General features: G+C 38.4%; 1 protein-coding gene across 1 annotated transcript in view; it reads right to left on the reverse strand.

Moving 5' to 3' along the window:
- Window positions 1–17,012, reverse strand: part of ARHGAP15 (Rho GTPase activating protein 15) — a gene marked incomplete at both ends in the record, with an annotated part of 215,129 nt that extends 198,117 nt beyond the window's left edge. Inside the window, 2 exons of the mRNA XM_010079151.1 lie at window positions 11,002–11,091; window positions 16,925–17,012. Of these exons, the coding sequence (XP_010077453.1) occupies window positions 11,002–11,091; window positions 16,925–17,012 (178 nt within the window). The remainder of the gene's footprint in view (window positions 1–11,001; window positions 11,092–16,924) is intronic.
- Window positions 17,013–17,661: the final 649 nt, after the last annotated feature.

A 17,661-nucleotide genomic window follows, 5' to 3' on the forward strand; every position in this document is an offset into this window, starting at 1 on the left:
AGGGGTGAGGGAGGCACTTGTCCCAGGAATGGCAGAACCCAGCCTCAGCAGGGCCAGACCACCCCAAGGCAGGTGAGAAAACTCAAGGCCCCAGCAATGTCCGCTATGACAGTTTGGAGCTAAGAAGCTACAATGCTCAGGGAATCTCTCTGAACAACCTTGACTCCGTTCTCTAAAATACAATAAAATGTCAGAGATGTGAAAATGTATTCCCCCCACTTTTCTCAGCATGTTTAGAAGAGAATCTATGTCTTGCTTGAAAAGGCAGGATTATTTTCTGAATAAATTATATTTTTTCTTTATAGTCTCTGCACCATGAGCCTTTTTTCTCCTACAATAAAAGCCAGGGGATGTTCTAAGCTGTGAAGAGCCATAACACAGCATTTTAAGTGTGGAGGGAGAGTTCTTGTCTCTGCCTCCCACATTCACACCTGAGTGTTTTCATTTGTGGCCTCTCAAACACAGGGTTTGGGCTATGCCAGCCAAGGACCAGCTTGCACAGACTCTGCCCTATCAGCTCACAAACACAAGAAAGAAACAGAAGCAGGGTGCTCTATATACCTGCACAATTACAAAAGATCTACCCCGGTGTAAGTCAGGATAGTTTGGTTGAAGTCCATGTATTAGCATCAATAGGGGTAGGTCTCGTTACCCCCAATGACAATCTGCCCTGTACAATTTAAATCAGGTAGCCCCATACCATGAGAAAATATGAATGATTTGTGAGTGGATTTTTCTATCAGAACTAAAAAGAGAAGTAAAAAAACCCCAGTCAATCCATCCTACATTGATTTAAGTACTGCAGGATGGGGTATTGAAACAGGTAGATGTTGGTTATTTCAATCTCTTGCTCCGTGACACCTGCTTTGTGCCTCCTTTTAACTTTATCATACATAAACAATGTTTATGAATTAATCCAAAAGATCTTTGTACAACCCATAATTTAAAAATACACAGTTTTCATTGTTTTTCAGCAGTAGAAGGAGATGAAGCACAAGTCTACTTAATCTGTCCTGAGAGTCAGGCGTTTGGTGATAAGAGGTTTCTCCAACAGCTCAGGTTAAAAAGCGAATCATTCACTGAACTCTGCAGTATCAATGCAATTCATCTCAGTCCATAACAGATGACATGTTCAATAGAATATGTAAAGTATGCCTCCACCTAGTGATGACTATGTACAAATAATAGAAAATAATAATAATTCTATTACTTCAGAGAATCTTAGTAATTTGTTCCCAATTTCAGACGTTAAAATGGGCTTTCAGACAAATATTCGCTTATACAAATGCACACTTTCCATCACAGAAAATTAGTCTAAAGCTCAGCCTCTAAAAGTTTACCTGCAAACTCTCACTGAGGGCTTGGGGCTAAACATATTCTAGGTTTCAAGTATGTCCAAGTTTTAAACAATAATGCATTTGTAACAGTCATGCCTATGATCAGAAGAACAAAACTAAGGGAGGGTTACTGAAGTGCTGTGTATTTTAAGTGTTAAAAATCATCTGATAATTTAAGTTGGATAGTCTATTTTTAAACGAAATGGTAAGCAAACCACATTTCCTTGCAACTTTGTTTGCCAAATAAAATATTTGCTAAGCTTCTTGGATCATCCTGTTTTGCAGATGCAATTGCAGATGTACTTAGATGAAATTCCTAGGAATTTATTCACCCCAAATCACAGAGGTGGCAATGAAAGGGAAAAGGAAAAAAAAAAAAAAACCAAACTAAAATAAAAAAAAAAAACCTACCACATCAGAATTCAAGCAATCTAGCCCCTAAACCCAAACTCAAGTGCTTAACAACTCTCATAATCTATATAAACATACTCTATAAATAGGATCAATTGAAGGTGCATCCTCAAGATCAATAAACTTGAGGAGGAGGTCTGAAAAGCCAGGGTCCCTTGTAGAAAACGCTCTTCTTTTCATTTGTACCATCTGGGAACTACCTTAAATGTCTTCTCAGGCTGACTAGGGTTTATATTACCATTTCAAAAAGTCTCCCCATCCCATTAGTGGTCCATGAATCACTGCTCTGCTGAAAACCAAGAGGCAGATTATCTAAAAGAGAAGGCAGGACACTATTTGCATTTCTCCCCTTGCATTCAGATTGCCTGCCATTGTCCATTTAACACCTTGAAACACCCCAACCCATCCTTCTCACCCAAAGAATGTCAGCGGGTAGAAATCACTCCGACACAAAGATGTGAATCCCCACCATCTCCTCTGGCATCCCTCTGCGCACAAGTGCGAGGTGCTGCCTTTCCCAGAGAGGACAGCCAAGGCTCCCTGTGCCCAGCCAACTTGAAATATCTGCCTCACTCATTAAAGAGAAACACAAAAAAAATGGAGTAAAGGGACTTCGCCAAGATTTTAAAAAAATGTAGTGGCTGAATACAGAAATACCAGCACCAAACATGTAAACAAGTCAGATTTGATTATCTCTGAGTGAGTTCATTTAGGATTTTTTTTTTCCCCCAAGAGTTTGATAAATTAAAGGACTGTGTGCAATGTTTAGGCACATATCAAGATTTTTTTTTTTTAATATTAGCTTACATTAAGGAGGCTGAAAAAAATCATAATGCTTTTAAATTAATTTAGCTGTTTGCACTCAGGAGATTCACAAAACCTTAACAATACTAAAGAATCAGGAAAGCCAGGCTCCTTTCACGTTTCTGCACTGTGAAAATACCATTTTACCCATTTTATGAGTACACAAAACACATCACCAAAGGCCTCACATCAGAGCACCTTAGGCTTTATCAAGTTCACCAAACTGGATATTTGCAGCGATGATTCTCATTATGTGCTTTATCTCCAGATGCTATTTACCTTTCCCTATCAGCCCTGCTGATCAGCAGATAATCACCATTTTCAAACCTAAAAACTACTACAACATGCATAATTTAGAGAACACAAGTTTACAGCAGCACTTTTCCTTCCTAAAAGCAGACATTACCTCATTTAGCAACCAGCTCAAATAAATCTGAATAGTATGAACTCTTCACTCAAGCACCAATTTTTGCCAAAAGATGTTTTTCTAACCTTTTTTTTTTTTTTTAAATGCACCCTGTCATGACAGTGGGTGCCAAGAGACCTGCACCTTATCCTCTTCAGAGCTAGTTGTCCCCAGGGAAAGGGACAACCTTGGTGGCACTGGCCAGAGCCAGGACAGCCTTTTGGTCTCGTTCGCTGCCCACAACGCTGCCTGCGCCGGCTCATGCGCTGCCCACGAGATGGCAGCAATATGTTTATGAATAATGCAGCAAGAGGCTGCACAGCCCACTGCCATTTCGCATGCGAGACGCCAAACGCCACTTGTTCCTTCATTTAAAAAAAAATATTAAATTAAATAAAACTTCAAAAAACCCCACACCAAAAAAACCAAACCCAACCAACCCAGCCTTCTGTGAATTCAGATGAAAAATGATGGAAAAATAAGCAGCTCTGCTGTCACGCTTTGCCTATGGGTAAACTGTCTGGATTGCTTTTTCATCAGGTTCAGCGTTATCCAAGGTGCTTCTCATGCACTCACATGTTTGTCCAGACCCTTACGATCAGCTGTGCTTCTGCCAAAATTATTTCCTATGCACATTAAGCATTAACCACTGTTATGTTTTATTTTTGTAATGCAGAAAATGCCTATGGCTGGAAATAAATATTTTCTCTTCTGATGGACAAATAACATCTGCACTTCTGAAAGCTGAGCGTAGCTGTCAAAAGCTAAGTGATTCAGATAATTTCTTAAGAAGCACATGTGTATGAGCATACACAGACACTCATACCTATCACAGTCACTCACATATCAGCGCTTACATCCGTCAAGTGATGGGCTCTTAAAAAAGTGCGGTGAGCTATTATGATCATCATTTTTAGCAGACAGACATCTATGTACACATCATGTCAGATTTGGAGAATATGGTTTTTAAATCAGCCTGATTTTCTTTACAGAAAACTTAGGGTCACTTTGCAATATGATTTTGGAGTTCTCTGGGTTTCAGTGAGAACCCAAGCTCTGGTGTGTTATAGGAGCTGTGATGTTTCATGGGCTGCAGTGGGTACCACAGCAGAGGTGATCCGCAGCTCTGCAGCCAGCATCACTGCCGCACCGCACCCATAGCAGCTCCTTCTCCTTCCAGACTTCCAAGCCCTTTCAAGACCTCCATGAGTTCTTGAAGTTACACTCCTCAAGTGATTTTTTTTTTCCAACACAGCAGAATATTCATTATTTTTTTTCATAGGACAATAACTGGGAAAAATGAACTGTCTAGCTAAGATGATGTTTAGCTACAAATCAACCAAAGTTTTGTTGAGAATTTTGATTCTTCCTTCAAATAGTTAGGAATGACAAAAAGTTCCTTATCAGGAACAGACTTCACTATTTCTGAAAAGTAATAACTTTTTCACATTATCAGTAAAATGGTGAATAGGATTTTATTCTTTTTTTAATAATAAAAAAAAAATAAACAGCTGTCCTAAATTTGTAGCCACAAAATGCACGAGGCCCTTGCTGACACCGCTGAGGGTTTTGTCTTACCCCAAAGCAGACACAGGAACCACAGAAAGTGAGAGAAATACATTAACTATAACTTGGCAGCAGCTCTACCTTAACTGCTCAGTTTGTCGCTTTTATGAAGAAAGTTGCTGTTCCTTGAAACTCTCAAAATGGTATTGTAAAGGCATTTGTAAAAGCATTTTTGTGGTGGTGTTTACAAAGCAACTTGAATTTCATTTCACTCTCAATATTCTCTCTTCGGGTTAACGTGAGGAACATCAAATCTAAGAGTGAAACACTGGTGAGAGAAGGCAAACATGCTCATTTGCCCAGGATGGTTAAATCCTGACCATTGCTCACCTGGCACTTCTGAAATGAGGGTGAAACTGTATATCCCATAGCTTATAGGAGTGCCCCAGTTATCAGGATCCTGCTTATTCTGGACTAGATAGGATCATCCTCCTTCTCAACTACTGCTTCTACCGAGGAGCAGCTACGGTCAACTCAGGTAAAGTTATTACAATGAAACCTGCCCTTTTCATACACACAAACAAAAATAAAATTACCAAGCATCTCTAAATGCCTCTCATCACCTTAAAATGTCATGTTAAAGTCTTTAGAAGGCAAAGTTACTTCTCATTTGTAGAAAGTTTAGAACCCGTACTGTGTGCAATTTTCTATTTTCTGCAAAAAACTTTCCCCACAGTCTAGGATATTTTTTGGCTTACACTATGTACTCTCTCTCTTACTTTTCTTTTGTCATCAACAATAAAAATTTGTCATCCAGATACACAATGAAAACACAGCTCTACTGCCATTACTTGGGGAGGCACTCTTTATCAGGGAGTGCAGGGATAGGACAAGGGGTAACAATTTTAAGCTGAAAGAAAGTAGATTAGATGAGCTATCAAGAAGAAATGTTTTCCTGTGCGGGGGGTGAGGCAGTGGCCCAGGTTGCCCAGAGAAGCTGTGGATGCCCCATCCCTGGAGGGGTTCAAGGCCAGGCTGGATGAGGCTTTGAGCAACCTGGGCTAGTGGGAGGTGTCCCTGCCCATGGCAGGGGGTGGAACTCGATGATCTTTAAGGTCCCTTCCAACCCAAACCATTCTATGGTTCTGTGATAAGATCCTCCCCAGGTTTGCATGCTCAGAGCACTACTGCAACAGCAGATTCCAAAAGCAAAGGTTGTGATCTGAACTGCTTGACACCTCGGAAAATCTGAAGGCTCGGTAAGACAGTGAATTAAAGAAAGCATGGTTTCATTAGTAGCTTCTGGTTTAAAGGAAATTAAAATATAATAGAGAAATTAACAAAGAGCCTATTTTTCAAGAGATGTAAATCAGAAATGATTCCAAAAACATCCATGGAGCTACACTGTCATAAAAGTAGAATAAGAGTCAGTTCTCAGAATCCTGAAGTCAGTATAAATGCTGTACATTTAATGTCCACTGTCCACATCTCTGACTTTGCATTCTCTATGCTTTTCTGTCAAATACAGTAAGCATTTAGTGGCTTTCATAATTAAAAAAATAAGAATAAAGGCAACTAAATTCAAGAAAAAAAATATTCACAGGTCTTGTTGCATTTAGGTTACAAAAGAAAATAGCCGATATATGGAGAGGTCAGAAGATGTTCTGCATATTTCTGCCAGGGTTTACTGAATATTTTGGCGGCGGCTTTGCTGCTAAGGTGACTAACAAGACAGTTAGAAGAGAGAAATAGAAACACATTGCAGAGACCATTCCACATTGTTGTGTTCAAAATCTCCCACTTACCCCAGTAAAAACAGAGTACTTCTTACACAACAATGTACACTTGAACATGTCTAAGATGATGGTTAAGACCATTTCTTGTGCTTTCTTTTAAGCTAGTTATAAATCCATTATTTAAAGAACCTCTTGCTGACACCATCTAATAACTCTGTGATGTGGTTAGGTCTTTTCATTAGACAATAATACATATATTCAGGTCCCCAGGACAGAAGTTAAACCACAATCACCGCAGTAACTTCCAGAATTGGACAAAATGCTATAGAGGTGTTTTAAAATCACAAGAGGCAAGAGTGTTGCCTGGCTCAGGAAAAAGCATTTTCTCTGGGGCAGGTTTGGGATGAGGAACATGCTCCAACTGCAGATAAGAACCACCAGAAGTTTCACATCTAACTGAAAGCAAGGTGTCTTTCTTAGATTTGCCTCCTCTCTACAGCATTTACTCTTAAAAACATTCAAAGAAATCCAAATACCAGTCCCAACCCAAGCCCCTCCACATCGCACTCTCAATGCTTCTCTAGAGAGATCACGGAAAAGAAAATGATCCCTCCCATGGCAAAAGGCGGTGACTTAAACATTCCTGGGAGGCATCCAGATACTACACTGATCCTACATTATGTAGAACAAAATAGCTTACCATTCAGATTGTGCTCTTGGACAAAGCTGGAGAGCTTCACGGAGAAGGGAGTTACCCCAGATCAGCCCCATAAATGTTATTATATATGAAACAGCTGTGAGATAAATTCTTTGATATTACACATAGGTACGGTTGTACTTTCAGCTGTCTCACTGTTGAAATACTGGATGTCTTACACAGATTACTCTATTTGCAAAATACACTTGCAGTTCTTAGTTGCGTATGACTGCATAACCCCTTACAGCTGCAGTGTGTTGAAACAAAAACCAATATCACACCGGATCTGCGGCAAGAGCCGGGGCACTGAACTCCAGAAATTCTGCATATGAAACCTTCCTAAAAAATGAACTTGGTAAAACCAGGGAAAAAAATATTACTGAAGAAAGTAAAAAATGTCTGTTAGTTAAATGAATAGTGCTATTAAGAGAACAAAGCAGCTTCACCAATTCATAAGTATTCTACTCGTGACCCTTTCTCACAATCTTCACCTCTCTTCTATTTTTCCTTTTCTTTTTTGAATCATCTGAGAGAAATCTTCCAAAACCTCTTCAAGGAAATAGTCTACAGTCACAAGCTTTGTGCTAATGAAGCTCTAGAATTATGAAGCCAGAGGTCAAGAGTACATCTTCCACGATGTCTGGGCTGAATTTGAAATGAGAAGGACTGCTTGACTTAGAGTAGGGAATGAGTAAAGCAGGTGAAAGGACAAACTCCAGTTGAAAAGTTTACTAGAAGCAAAAAACATTGCCTGTTGAGAAAAATCTGTAAACTAACCTAGTTACTGGTGCCTCAGCATCTGTATTAGCACTGACTGCAAAACAGCTCATCATGTTCTTTTCTTTTTTGATAACCGGCATCAAAATGCACCTACCCAACATAAAACTAAGCCAAATAAAAGAAAGAGGAGAATGACAGAGTGACATAGGCGCTGTTTCTGTTCCAGTTGCTGACTGACAACACTGCCATCCCCTAACATGGTTTTATTTAGTTATTACAACCATCTCTCTGTAAATGACACTTAGGATTATTTAAGATTATGTTGTAATCCTTTTAATCCTCAGTGCTTTAAATTTCAGGCTAAACACCAAAGAGCAAACTAGCACTTAGTAGAAATATTTAAAGCGTGCGATTTGAACATAAATCTTCTTTTATTCACCACCCCTCTGATGAAGACCTAGTGTATCGCGTCATTCAGGCAGCGAGAACAAACAGTACCGTATCTCACTGCAGGCTGCTACGTTTCCCCACATCATGTGAAGCTGTTTCTAACCAGTTCTTTTCCTTGGTGCTAGCTCTATCATCAATAAAAGAAATGAAAGGAAATCAGAAGGTTATATTTTATAAGGCGTGCATATTTTGAATTACTATTATGGAAAACTTGGAAAAAAACCCACCCTAGAAATAGATTGCATGCACAAATTGGATAGTGTGAGAGACAGATCAGACTTATCCTGTTAAACAGGGAGTAGCTCAATTAAAATGAGTGGAGTAACACTGCTGAAAACCTCATGATCAAGACCAGAAACCCAAATCTTCCTGCCTGAATATCATTTACTTGCAGTTTCTTTTTCTTTTTTTTTCCCCTGCATCGATCATGTTTCCAATTAATTTTCTTTATGATACTCCTATACTCCATCTTCTTGTTACCATCCATTAACTGTCATATGCTTAGATTTTAAATTCAAGATTTCCTTCTTTTTCTTCAAACCAAAATCTCAATAGTCATTTGCTATTTCTAATCTATAATTCATGAACTCAAATTGAGCATCCAGGCTAAATCAAACTCAAAATTCTGTAGCTACTCCTGGTACAACACATTAGCAGAAAGCAACCATTGCTCTGTCTGAATCAGAAAGGAATGTTTTATTATTCAGGCAGTAATGAAACAAAAACCCACCAACTATGCTTTGTTGCCACGCTTTGGAGATATTATCATACTTAATTCTGATTGTTGCAGCGTTAGGCAGCTAATGTATTTAATCAAACGGCAATGCGAGGCATCTATATTTAGGTCGCCAAAAATAATTTAAAAATCACCCATGTTTTTTTTCATTTCAACAAATCTATTAATAAGTAGACATATATTATCAATCTTATTCCCACCCACTAGGGATAAGTAGAGCATCAGAAGTGTTTCCTGGAATATTCAGTATCCAGGTACAAACTGACCTCTCCGCTTTCCGACTCGCCTTGGATTCCCTCCAGACTATCTCATAAATCTCTCCCTCTCTCTAGTCCCCTTCCCACTCTATCTGCTCATGTAACACCAGTCTCGTTCAGTCCTTTCCCTTCCCAAAATGTCACCACTACTGATGCCAAAGCCTTCTCCTCTTTCGCTCTTACCATCTGGCACAATCTTCTTGTAGCTCTCTGTCTAAACAATGCTCCATCCCTTTTCAAAATATGTCTTAACATATGTCCTTCCTCCCATGCTTTTACTTCTTAATGCCTCTCCCACTCGCTTATTGGCTTGATGAAGACAAGTTTTAATGGGTTCAAACAGTAGTGCATGAGTTTTCTTTCTCACATTATTCTGATTCAGCGGAGTTACACCTCACACCAACAGAAGTGAGAAGAAAATGCATCGCAACGTCTTTGTACAACCAGTTGGGTAAAGCAATAACAGAGCTTCATTTGTCTTTACATCGGAAATGTATTAGCTTCAATGAATCACCACTCCAATATGCGTTTCCAAACAGAAATTTTGCTTACTGCAAAATGAGAAATAAACCCTAGAAGCTCAGAAGACCTCTCAGAGTGCTCAGGGGGTTGCAGGAGTGAAGGCTAAGGTCATACTTAATCACTTTCCAAGCAAAAAAGCTGAAGATTGACAGCAAAACCAAAATATTTATTCTAAAAATACCTATGAAATGACAAAGCTCTAAGTGTTTTCTCAAGACAACCTGAAGGATGTGGGGGGTATGGAAGCATAAGTCTCACTGTCTTGAAGAAGAGGAATATTCCTAAATATTACACGCTCTTTAAAAGATGTCTAGAAAAACAAACCTTGAAAAATGTCTCTGTAACACCCAGTTGACCCAAAGAGGTTTATTTTCAAGAAGCCATGTACAGTCCCTTAGGGGATTTTTGTGTGTGGTGGGTTTTTTTTCTCAAACCCCAGACCCAGGCACGGTTGGTTCCTCCAGCATTTTACATTGGTGATGATGCCAAAGGACTATCTGGTAACTAACAGTACCTTGACCCTGACATGTTCCCTTCTCATCTCTCCTTATTTTATTTGTATTGTTAAAAAAATCTTAATGTTAGAACTCTGGGAAACAATTTGGTTCATAAAGAATAATATTTTGATGTGGTTTGATGCAACTTTAGTGAAACAAAAACAAAACCCCAAAAAACCTTTCTACTGATATTCATGGGAGTTGGATTATGTCCAAAACCTGAAGATGTTGCAATAAACCATTTTAGCCCCTAGATTTCGGAATGTTAACTGGGCAGTAACGTTTTTCTCATCCTTTCATCTTCTTGGGCCTTGATCCTCCCTTTCAATTCAATGGGATTTAGATGAAGTAATTAGATAATATTCTTTTCCATCAATGAAGAATAGTCCTATGAGAAATACATGTCTTTCTATGTTGGCCCTGACAGAGGCAAGCTTTTAAAATCCTCCCCTCCCCTTCTAGAAATGAACCTGGGTCATCACCGTCTGGGGACCCTGAACAGCAATAAAAATAAACAGAGTAACCGCACTGTGTTGGAGCAATGCTTGTATAAGCAGTTTGAAGAAGTTGTGTTTGTGGAAGTCCTTTAGGTCAAGATTCTAGGCCTGAACCCAAAGCAATTACCTACTAAGTTTTAAAAACAAATTGAATATAGAGCATTAATCAATAAATCAACAGGTTCTCAAGTGTTTAGGAGACTCAGTCATCAGAAATCCTTCTCTTAGAAAAATAGTAAACTGATGCTTGATAAAATGTTACACTCCGGTATTGGTAAGAAAAAAGCTGTATTAAATCATTCTCCAGTTATTAAAACCACGAAAAAAACCAAACAAACAAACAAACAAAAAAAAAAACCACCTACCTCTTAACTTCAGAGAGTTTATACTCAGACGAGCAATGAAATGCATGCACTGCTTCTTACCTGAAAGACGTTCTTTCTGCTGGATTTCTCCGAGGTCCACTCAATGCGAGCACCACACAAATCCACACACTCAGGTTTATATCCTGGTTTCTGGAAAGAAAAAAATAAATCACCATGAATATGGCCTGACTTTTCATAAAAAACGGGGACAGTTATCAGACAAAACAAGAATAGATCAGGTTCAAGTGACAGATCATTGTAGCACAGATGCTGGTATTACCAGAGTTTGTTGTTCCCTGGTATTATAAAATAACGACCCCTGAGGTGTCTTAACTCAGAAATAAGGTTCTTATACTAGATACATAATTTTAAAAACAGTCTAATATAACATACAACAGATCAAAACATAAATGGAACCACATTGACCAGCTAGTTTAAATTCTTGCTTTGCAAAACCTCTCAAAAAGCCATTGGGTTTCAAGGTAAAGGTTTGTGGGGTTTCCAAATGCAGATTTAAACTGATGCAGCTGGAAAGGACAGAAATTAGACAAGCACATACATCGTATCTGTAAGACAAGCTATCTCCTTTTTCCAAACAAATTAGCATTCATAGTTCAAAAAAAAAAAAAATTTAAAAAAAAGCTCTGAGGGCATGTGTGACACCCAGAAAGAGCTCAACACCAGAGTAGCTCCACACAGTTTGCTACTTCACAATGTCATCTGTGCATCCCAGAGTGACACAGCTCTGCCTTCCCAGCTCCTCCGTATGGATGCAAAATAATTCAAAGAGCAGATTTGTTTGCCTGTATCATTTACGTTGCTGGGAGTTGGTGTAAAACACAATAATCCTCATTTGCCATCTAAGCTCCTTCTCCAGGGACTCCGCCTGTGCAGCAGTCCTGGCAAAGCCCATGTAGTTTAGAGTAGCTTTTGTAGATTAGGTTACTGCACATCCCAACAACAATAAAAACACTCCTGTTAATGGTATAAAGCACCAGTAAGTCCCTTTTGGGTAAGATATGGAGTAATATCCACATAACATAATTAATCAGATTGATGTATCTTTTTTTGCTCTGTTGTTCTTAAGCCATTTCACCTTAAAAAAATCATATTGGTGACAAAGAAAACAGACTTAATAGAAGTTAACAGTAGCCAGTCCAGCATCAACCACATAATCAACTTTCCCAAGATTGCTCACTGAATTTCTCTGATGTTGTTTTTAAAGGCCAAAAAAAATGTGTGTTCTCCAGGGTGAGATGGGCAGAAAAGGACCTATTTAGGTTAAAAGCAGCAGAGTAAAAAATCCTGGTCAAGTCGTTTGCAGCCAGAATCTTTGGCATTTTTCAGTACTGGAGTTATAATTATGTTCTCCATTTGCCAAACCATAAAGCCACCATGGTTCAGCTCCTCTGACACTGACAGTCCTGTGTGTCTCTGTTCTTTTTTTCAGTTTTTAATTTTTTTAAGTAGAAAAAATATGCTATTCAAAACAGAAGGATGTTCTTCTGGCTAAACCTCTGTATGAGCAGGGTTTGGATTTTTTTTCCCAACTCTGCCTCAAACTTCCTGCCTGGCCTCTAACAAGAGCTGAACCTTTCTGAATTTCAATAATAGATCAAAACTGCACTATTGGTACTTGATTTTACAAAGATTTTGTGAAATTTAAACCCAACTTATTAGAACAAACAAATATTCAAAGATTAAAAAAAAATATTGAACTTTCAGTATTCCAGTAGTATACTTTTTAAAAGTAGGGCTATGGTGTCTCCTTCAACTAGGTCACTCTCCTTGGCCAGGAGAAACCACAGGGAAGTTTTCTCCCCATGACTTCATGCAAGGACCAGATCTGCACTTGCACAGAGCAGGCAGCTCTGTAACCCATCATGAAGACACAACACAGCCTTGTCAAAGTGGGGCATCTTGCTTTCTTTGAGAAAAATTGCCCAAAAGGATAGTTTCAGTCCGAAAATTCTTTAACAAGAAGGGAAGCTTTATTCCACTAATGGAAAAAGTCGAGAAATTTTGGAAACACACAATGAGATAAAAAGAAGAGATTAAAGCATAGACAAAGAAGCAGGAAATAGTTTCTTGATAGTGAAGAATACTGGGCTGCAGAATATTTTCCTCGGGAAAACTACCATGGTATTACACAGTGAAGTGAAAAAACCATGGAAAGCCCAGGGAAGTTTTGCCAGAAGATGGAATTGTGAATTCTATAGGACTTTACCACCTCTAATTTCTGTGTGTATAAAACAGTGCACTCAGTGCACTCACAGTTTAATTTTGTTGTAGTAATTTAGAGTTGACTTATAGTTTTGATTTTGTAACAAGCAGAAGAAAAGTGCAAGTACATGCATCTCCCTTTCCAGAAGTAATGGAATGCAATCTCAGAGTGTTGGAAAGATGAACACTGTTCTGCTATGTACAGCGATCAACTGGAATGCTTCTCTTTTGGAGAATATTAGAAGGCCAGGCTGGATGAGGCTTTGAGCAACCTGGGCTAGTGGGAGGTGTGCCTGCCCATGGCAGGGGGTGGAACTGGATGATCTCCAAGGTCCCTTCCAACCCAAACCATTCTGTGATTCTATGATTCTGTGAGAATTGAGCAATTCTGCCCACAACAGGACATGAAATCTCTATAAACACGGTACGAGACTTATGGGTCTGGCATAATGTAGGAAGCCTCTGATGAAAACTATTTGTGAAACCATTCAGATCCATCAAGCCTGAAAGCCTGCCCACCGTGCCCATCATCCCTTCTTCTGCACCGTGAGAGCTCCATGCAACGGGGAGCCCTTCTTAAATCCATAGGGATATTTGTTTTGAAATTAATTCTGGCCTAAACTTTGTCCTGTTACATAGAGTTTGCTTTCCAGCTTACACATGACCCAGAGACTCTGCAAGAGAATAAGTTAAGGTTACTGGGAAAGCCCGAGCGCTCTGCGTCCTTGCTTTGTGTCTTGCAGTCAGAGCAATTAATGTTAGATCAATGTTGTTGGAGGGGGTTATGCTGGAAATTGATACAAGTGTCTGCTGCAATGAAATCTTCCTAAACATGAATATGGATTTCAGCAGCATTTTCACTCACTAAATTACTTTGCAGATGGGCTAATAACCTGGGGTTAAAATAACCTCTGTTGAATAAACTATCTCAGGGAATAAACAGGCTACTTTTTTCCTGGTCAAACAGACTAACAGATAATAGAATTTAATGCTGGTAAGGTAGAATGGACCTGCTATCCGGTTAGATCACAATGTCCTTAATTTAAAAGAAAAAGCAAGTTATATTTATACGGATACTAAAAAAACAAAAAAAAGGGTATCAAAAGCACGACCACTAATGATCAAGGCAGCAGCAAAAGATAATGATTTAGCTACATGAGATGCAAACTTGCCTTTTCAGTAATATTTGTAAACAAGCTCATTTTCTGAATCTCTCCTCTGTGTGCTTTAATTGCTGCGCTCTAACTATTACTACTAATAATACCAGATACTGTCACTAGCTTCACCAGCAAGCCACAGATCCCAGTTTCCTCCATGCAAATCAGTAGGAAAGTTGTTATAGTGGATCCTACATTTACAACTCTACAAAGGAACAACAGAAACTCCCTTTAGCTATTACTAGTTCTTTACATTAGAATGTTATTAAAGATTTTGGTAAATATAATTTAAAATCACCTCTAAATGTTATTCTATCAGAAAACGAGGTATGACTAGAACGTGCCTTCATTCCCCTCTCTCCTGTTGCCTTTACTGTGAAATACCATTCCTCCTATAATGATGCTGTCTTATTTTAAATTTTCACTTCACGTACAGTTTTTAATAATTAATGAATTAATATCTTTATAATACAAAGGAACATAAATCTTTCTGTTAAGTCACATCATTTTCTTGCTAACAATAAAAATGTTTCATTATAAGTCATGCTATCATGAGTGAACACTGCTTGTATTACACTATTTAATTAATGGTTGACCTCCCCTTCTTCCAAAGTAAAACTACAGCTAGAAAAGAAAACAGTAAACAAATGTTTTCTATTGAATCCTTTTTTGTATTATTTCATTTCCACTATCAAAATTATATCTGGTTAAATGGTTTACAAAGGAAATAAGCATGATTCTATGATTACGTTTGCTTTACTGGATGAGACCAACATTCCAGTTTAGGTTTTTTTGATGTGTGAAATTTGGGGTTAGAAAATTGAGTTATAAGATTTTGAATACTGACATCCCCTGGTTTTTCAGGTTTTACCCAATTTGTTTATTTAACATTGCATGTAAGTTGTATGCAATAGACAGAAAATACAACTTTAACAACTTTTTCTCACCTAGTGAACGTTGAGTTCACAGCCCCAGCGTTCAGATCAGGCGTGGAATAAAAAAAACCCCGCTTTAACTTTTTTCCCCCCACAATGAGCAAAATGCAATTTTAACCATGTGGGGGAGTCTCAGAGAAAAGTCAAGTCTCCTGTGTGTTGAGATTCTGCTGGTCAGTTTGTCTCCTGGGGTTTGGGTGAGTGTTTGCACAGAGAAAAAAGAGGTAGCAGGTAGAAGTGTAAGACAGATAGTAAATTGTAAGACCAGTTTGAATATGTTCACCCGGGACAACTTTTTTTTTTTTGAAGAATGTCTAATTCAACTTTAAGGAAAAGATTCTGAAAAAAACATTAATTCAAGTGATACTGTATTAATGGCTTCTGAAAAACAGTATTTTCCATCTGTACTGACACAAACATGAGCAGAAATTAGCACATTTCATCCTTTACTTTCTTTTATTGTTTCATCTATTTTTATTTCATTGTGACCCACATCTTCTTTCCAAAAAAATCAGGGCATAAAAAGAAGTACTTTAAAGCTGATTTTATGGCAGGTGGCATTGATAGATCCAGAATATATAGAAGAAAAGGTTTGCATCACCTGCTACAGGAAAAAATAGCTTATTGTTTGTGACTCCTGCCAAAGAGAGCACCTTTGTGGCCACCCATCACGCCAATGAGATTTGGCAGGTTTGATCAGGCCTTGAGAACCTTTCACAACGGGGCTTTGTCAAACCTGTCCCTTCCCTGCCCACCGTGTCACACATTTACTGAATTCCCTTTTTGTTGCCCACGTTCAGGTAGGTAGGCTCAAACTCGGCAGTAACTAGCACTGAAGGGATGCACGCCGTTATTGCTTGCGCAACGGAGCTGTCACATCGCCAAAGACTAAGATGGGTGGTCTTTCCTTGGGGCACAATAAAAAGGTACGGCAAATTTCACTTTGTAGTAACTACAGGCTACAGAAATTGCATTAGCTGCATTAGACGGAGTCATAGAAATATTCAGGAAGGTTGGCGGGATATGGTAGATGTCACGTTTACCCTACGATAAAAAATCACTTTGCTAACTTATAATGTTTTCTGCTTTGGTAACACCCTATATTAAGGTGCCATTTATAAATAATTTATTGTTATTTATTAATGTATAAGCCACTTGATAGGATGGTAGATAACAACTTAAATTCATGTATTAAAGATGCACATACACGGTTTAATACAATTTACGTCTCACAATATCCTCTGTAACAGATTCTTATCGCATCATTTGTTAAGCATTTATTACTAATGCATTTTGTAACATGCTTTATAATGTATTCTTTGAGGAAGTAGCTGTATTTAGTGATCATTTTCATAAATAAGAATAAAGCAGTTATAAATGGCACCTTAATTTAAAGTGTTACCTTCACATTACTGGATAGTGACTCACCATTTGTCTCCCTTTGCAATTATTCTCAAAGTGCACCTCTTAATAAAGGACATGCTAAGTCCTATTTCTTCTCGTGCACCACATCTGATTAAAAGTTTATCAAGGCCTTTTCCTTCACCTAATCTCAGATTTTTGAAGGTTGCTGGCTCAGTCTGAATTTGTCTAATGCAAACACCAAACTTTTTATACTGAAATAACAGTTGCAAGGAAGCTGAGTATATTGGATGGTTGGTTGCTTACCAGGTTGGCCAGCGCCGGCTGCTTGGATTCTTTGTAGAATTCCATTTTCCGACCAGTGAGGACAATCCAGGACGTGGACCAGTTTTTCCTTAAAATAAATAAAATTTTTTAAAAAGAAAAAAATTATCAAAGTATGCAAGCAGCAAGTCAAAGATGCTCCATTTCTAGACTTGATTTTTAATTATTTTATGTCATTTACAAAAATGGTCTAAAGTCAACATCTGCAATGCACTTCCACTAATATTAGTGGAGGTGCACCATCCTAAACATACCTGAATGTGGCCAAACAAAGCTTAAAGGACTCCTTTTTACTCATTCGTGTTTTAAAGACTGTGCTCCTTTTCCACCAAAGTGCCTTAACCACAGAAAAATAAGGGGATTATTCACACGTGCTTAAAGTCCCCATATGCTGAGAGGACTCCAATAGCCAGTGACCTTCTGGCAACTAGCACTTTAAAATGGAACTGAGAACAAACAAATAATGTAATTTTGATCTGATTATATGGTCTATTTTGAAAGTATTTGGGACCTTTCTCTTTTCCCTAGATTAAAAATTTACAGGAGAGATAAAAACAATATCTGGGAGAGGTTTAAATTACCATTAAACTTCAGTAGTTCATGGTACAGCTCTAAAGAGCTAGCAAGCTGCTGGGGCCAGGGAGAAGTCAAAACACCCACAGGTATACAAAACAGTGTCCCATGATGCAGAAGAACATAATAATCAACTCAGAAAAAAA

Source organism: Pterocles gutturalis, unplaced genomic scaffold (assembly GCF_000699245.1).
Source record: "Pterocles gutturalis isolate BGI_N339 unplaced genomic scaffold, ASM69924v1 scaffold6386, whole genome shotgun sequence".
Classification (NCBI taxonomy): domain Eukaryota; kingdom Metazoa; phylum Chordata; class Aves; order Pterocliformes; family Pteroclidae; genus Pterocles; species Pterocles gutturalis.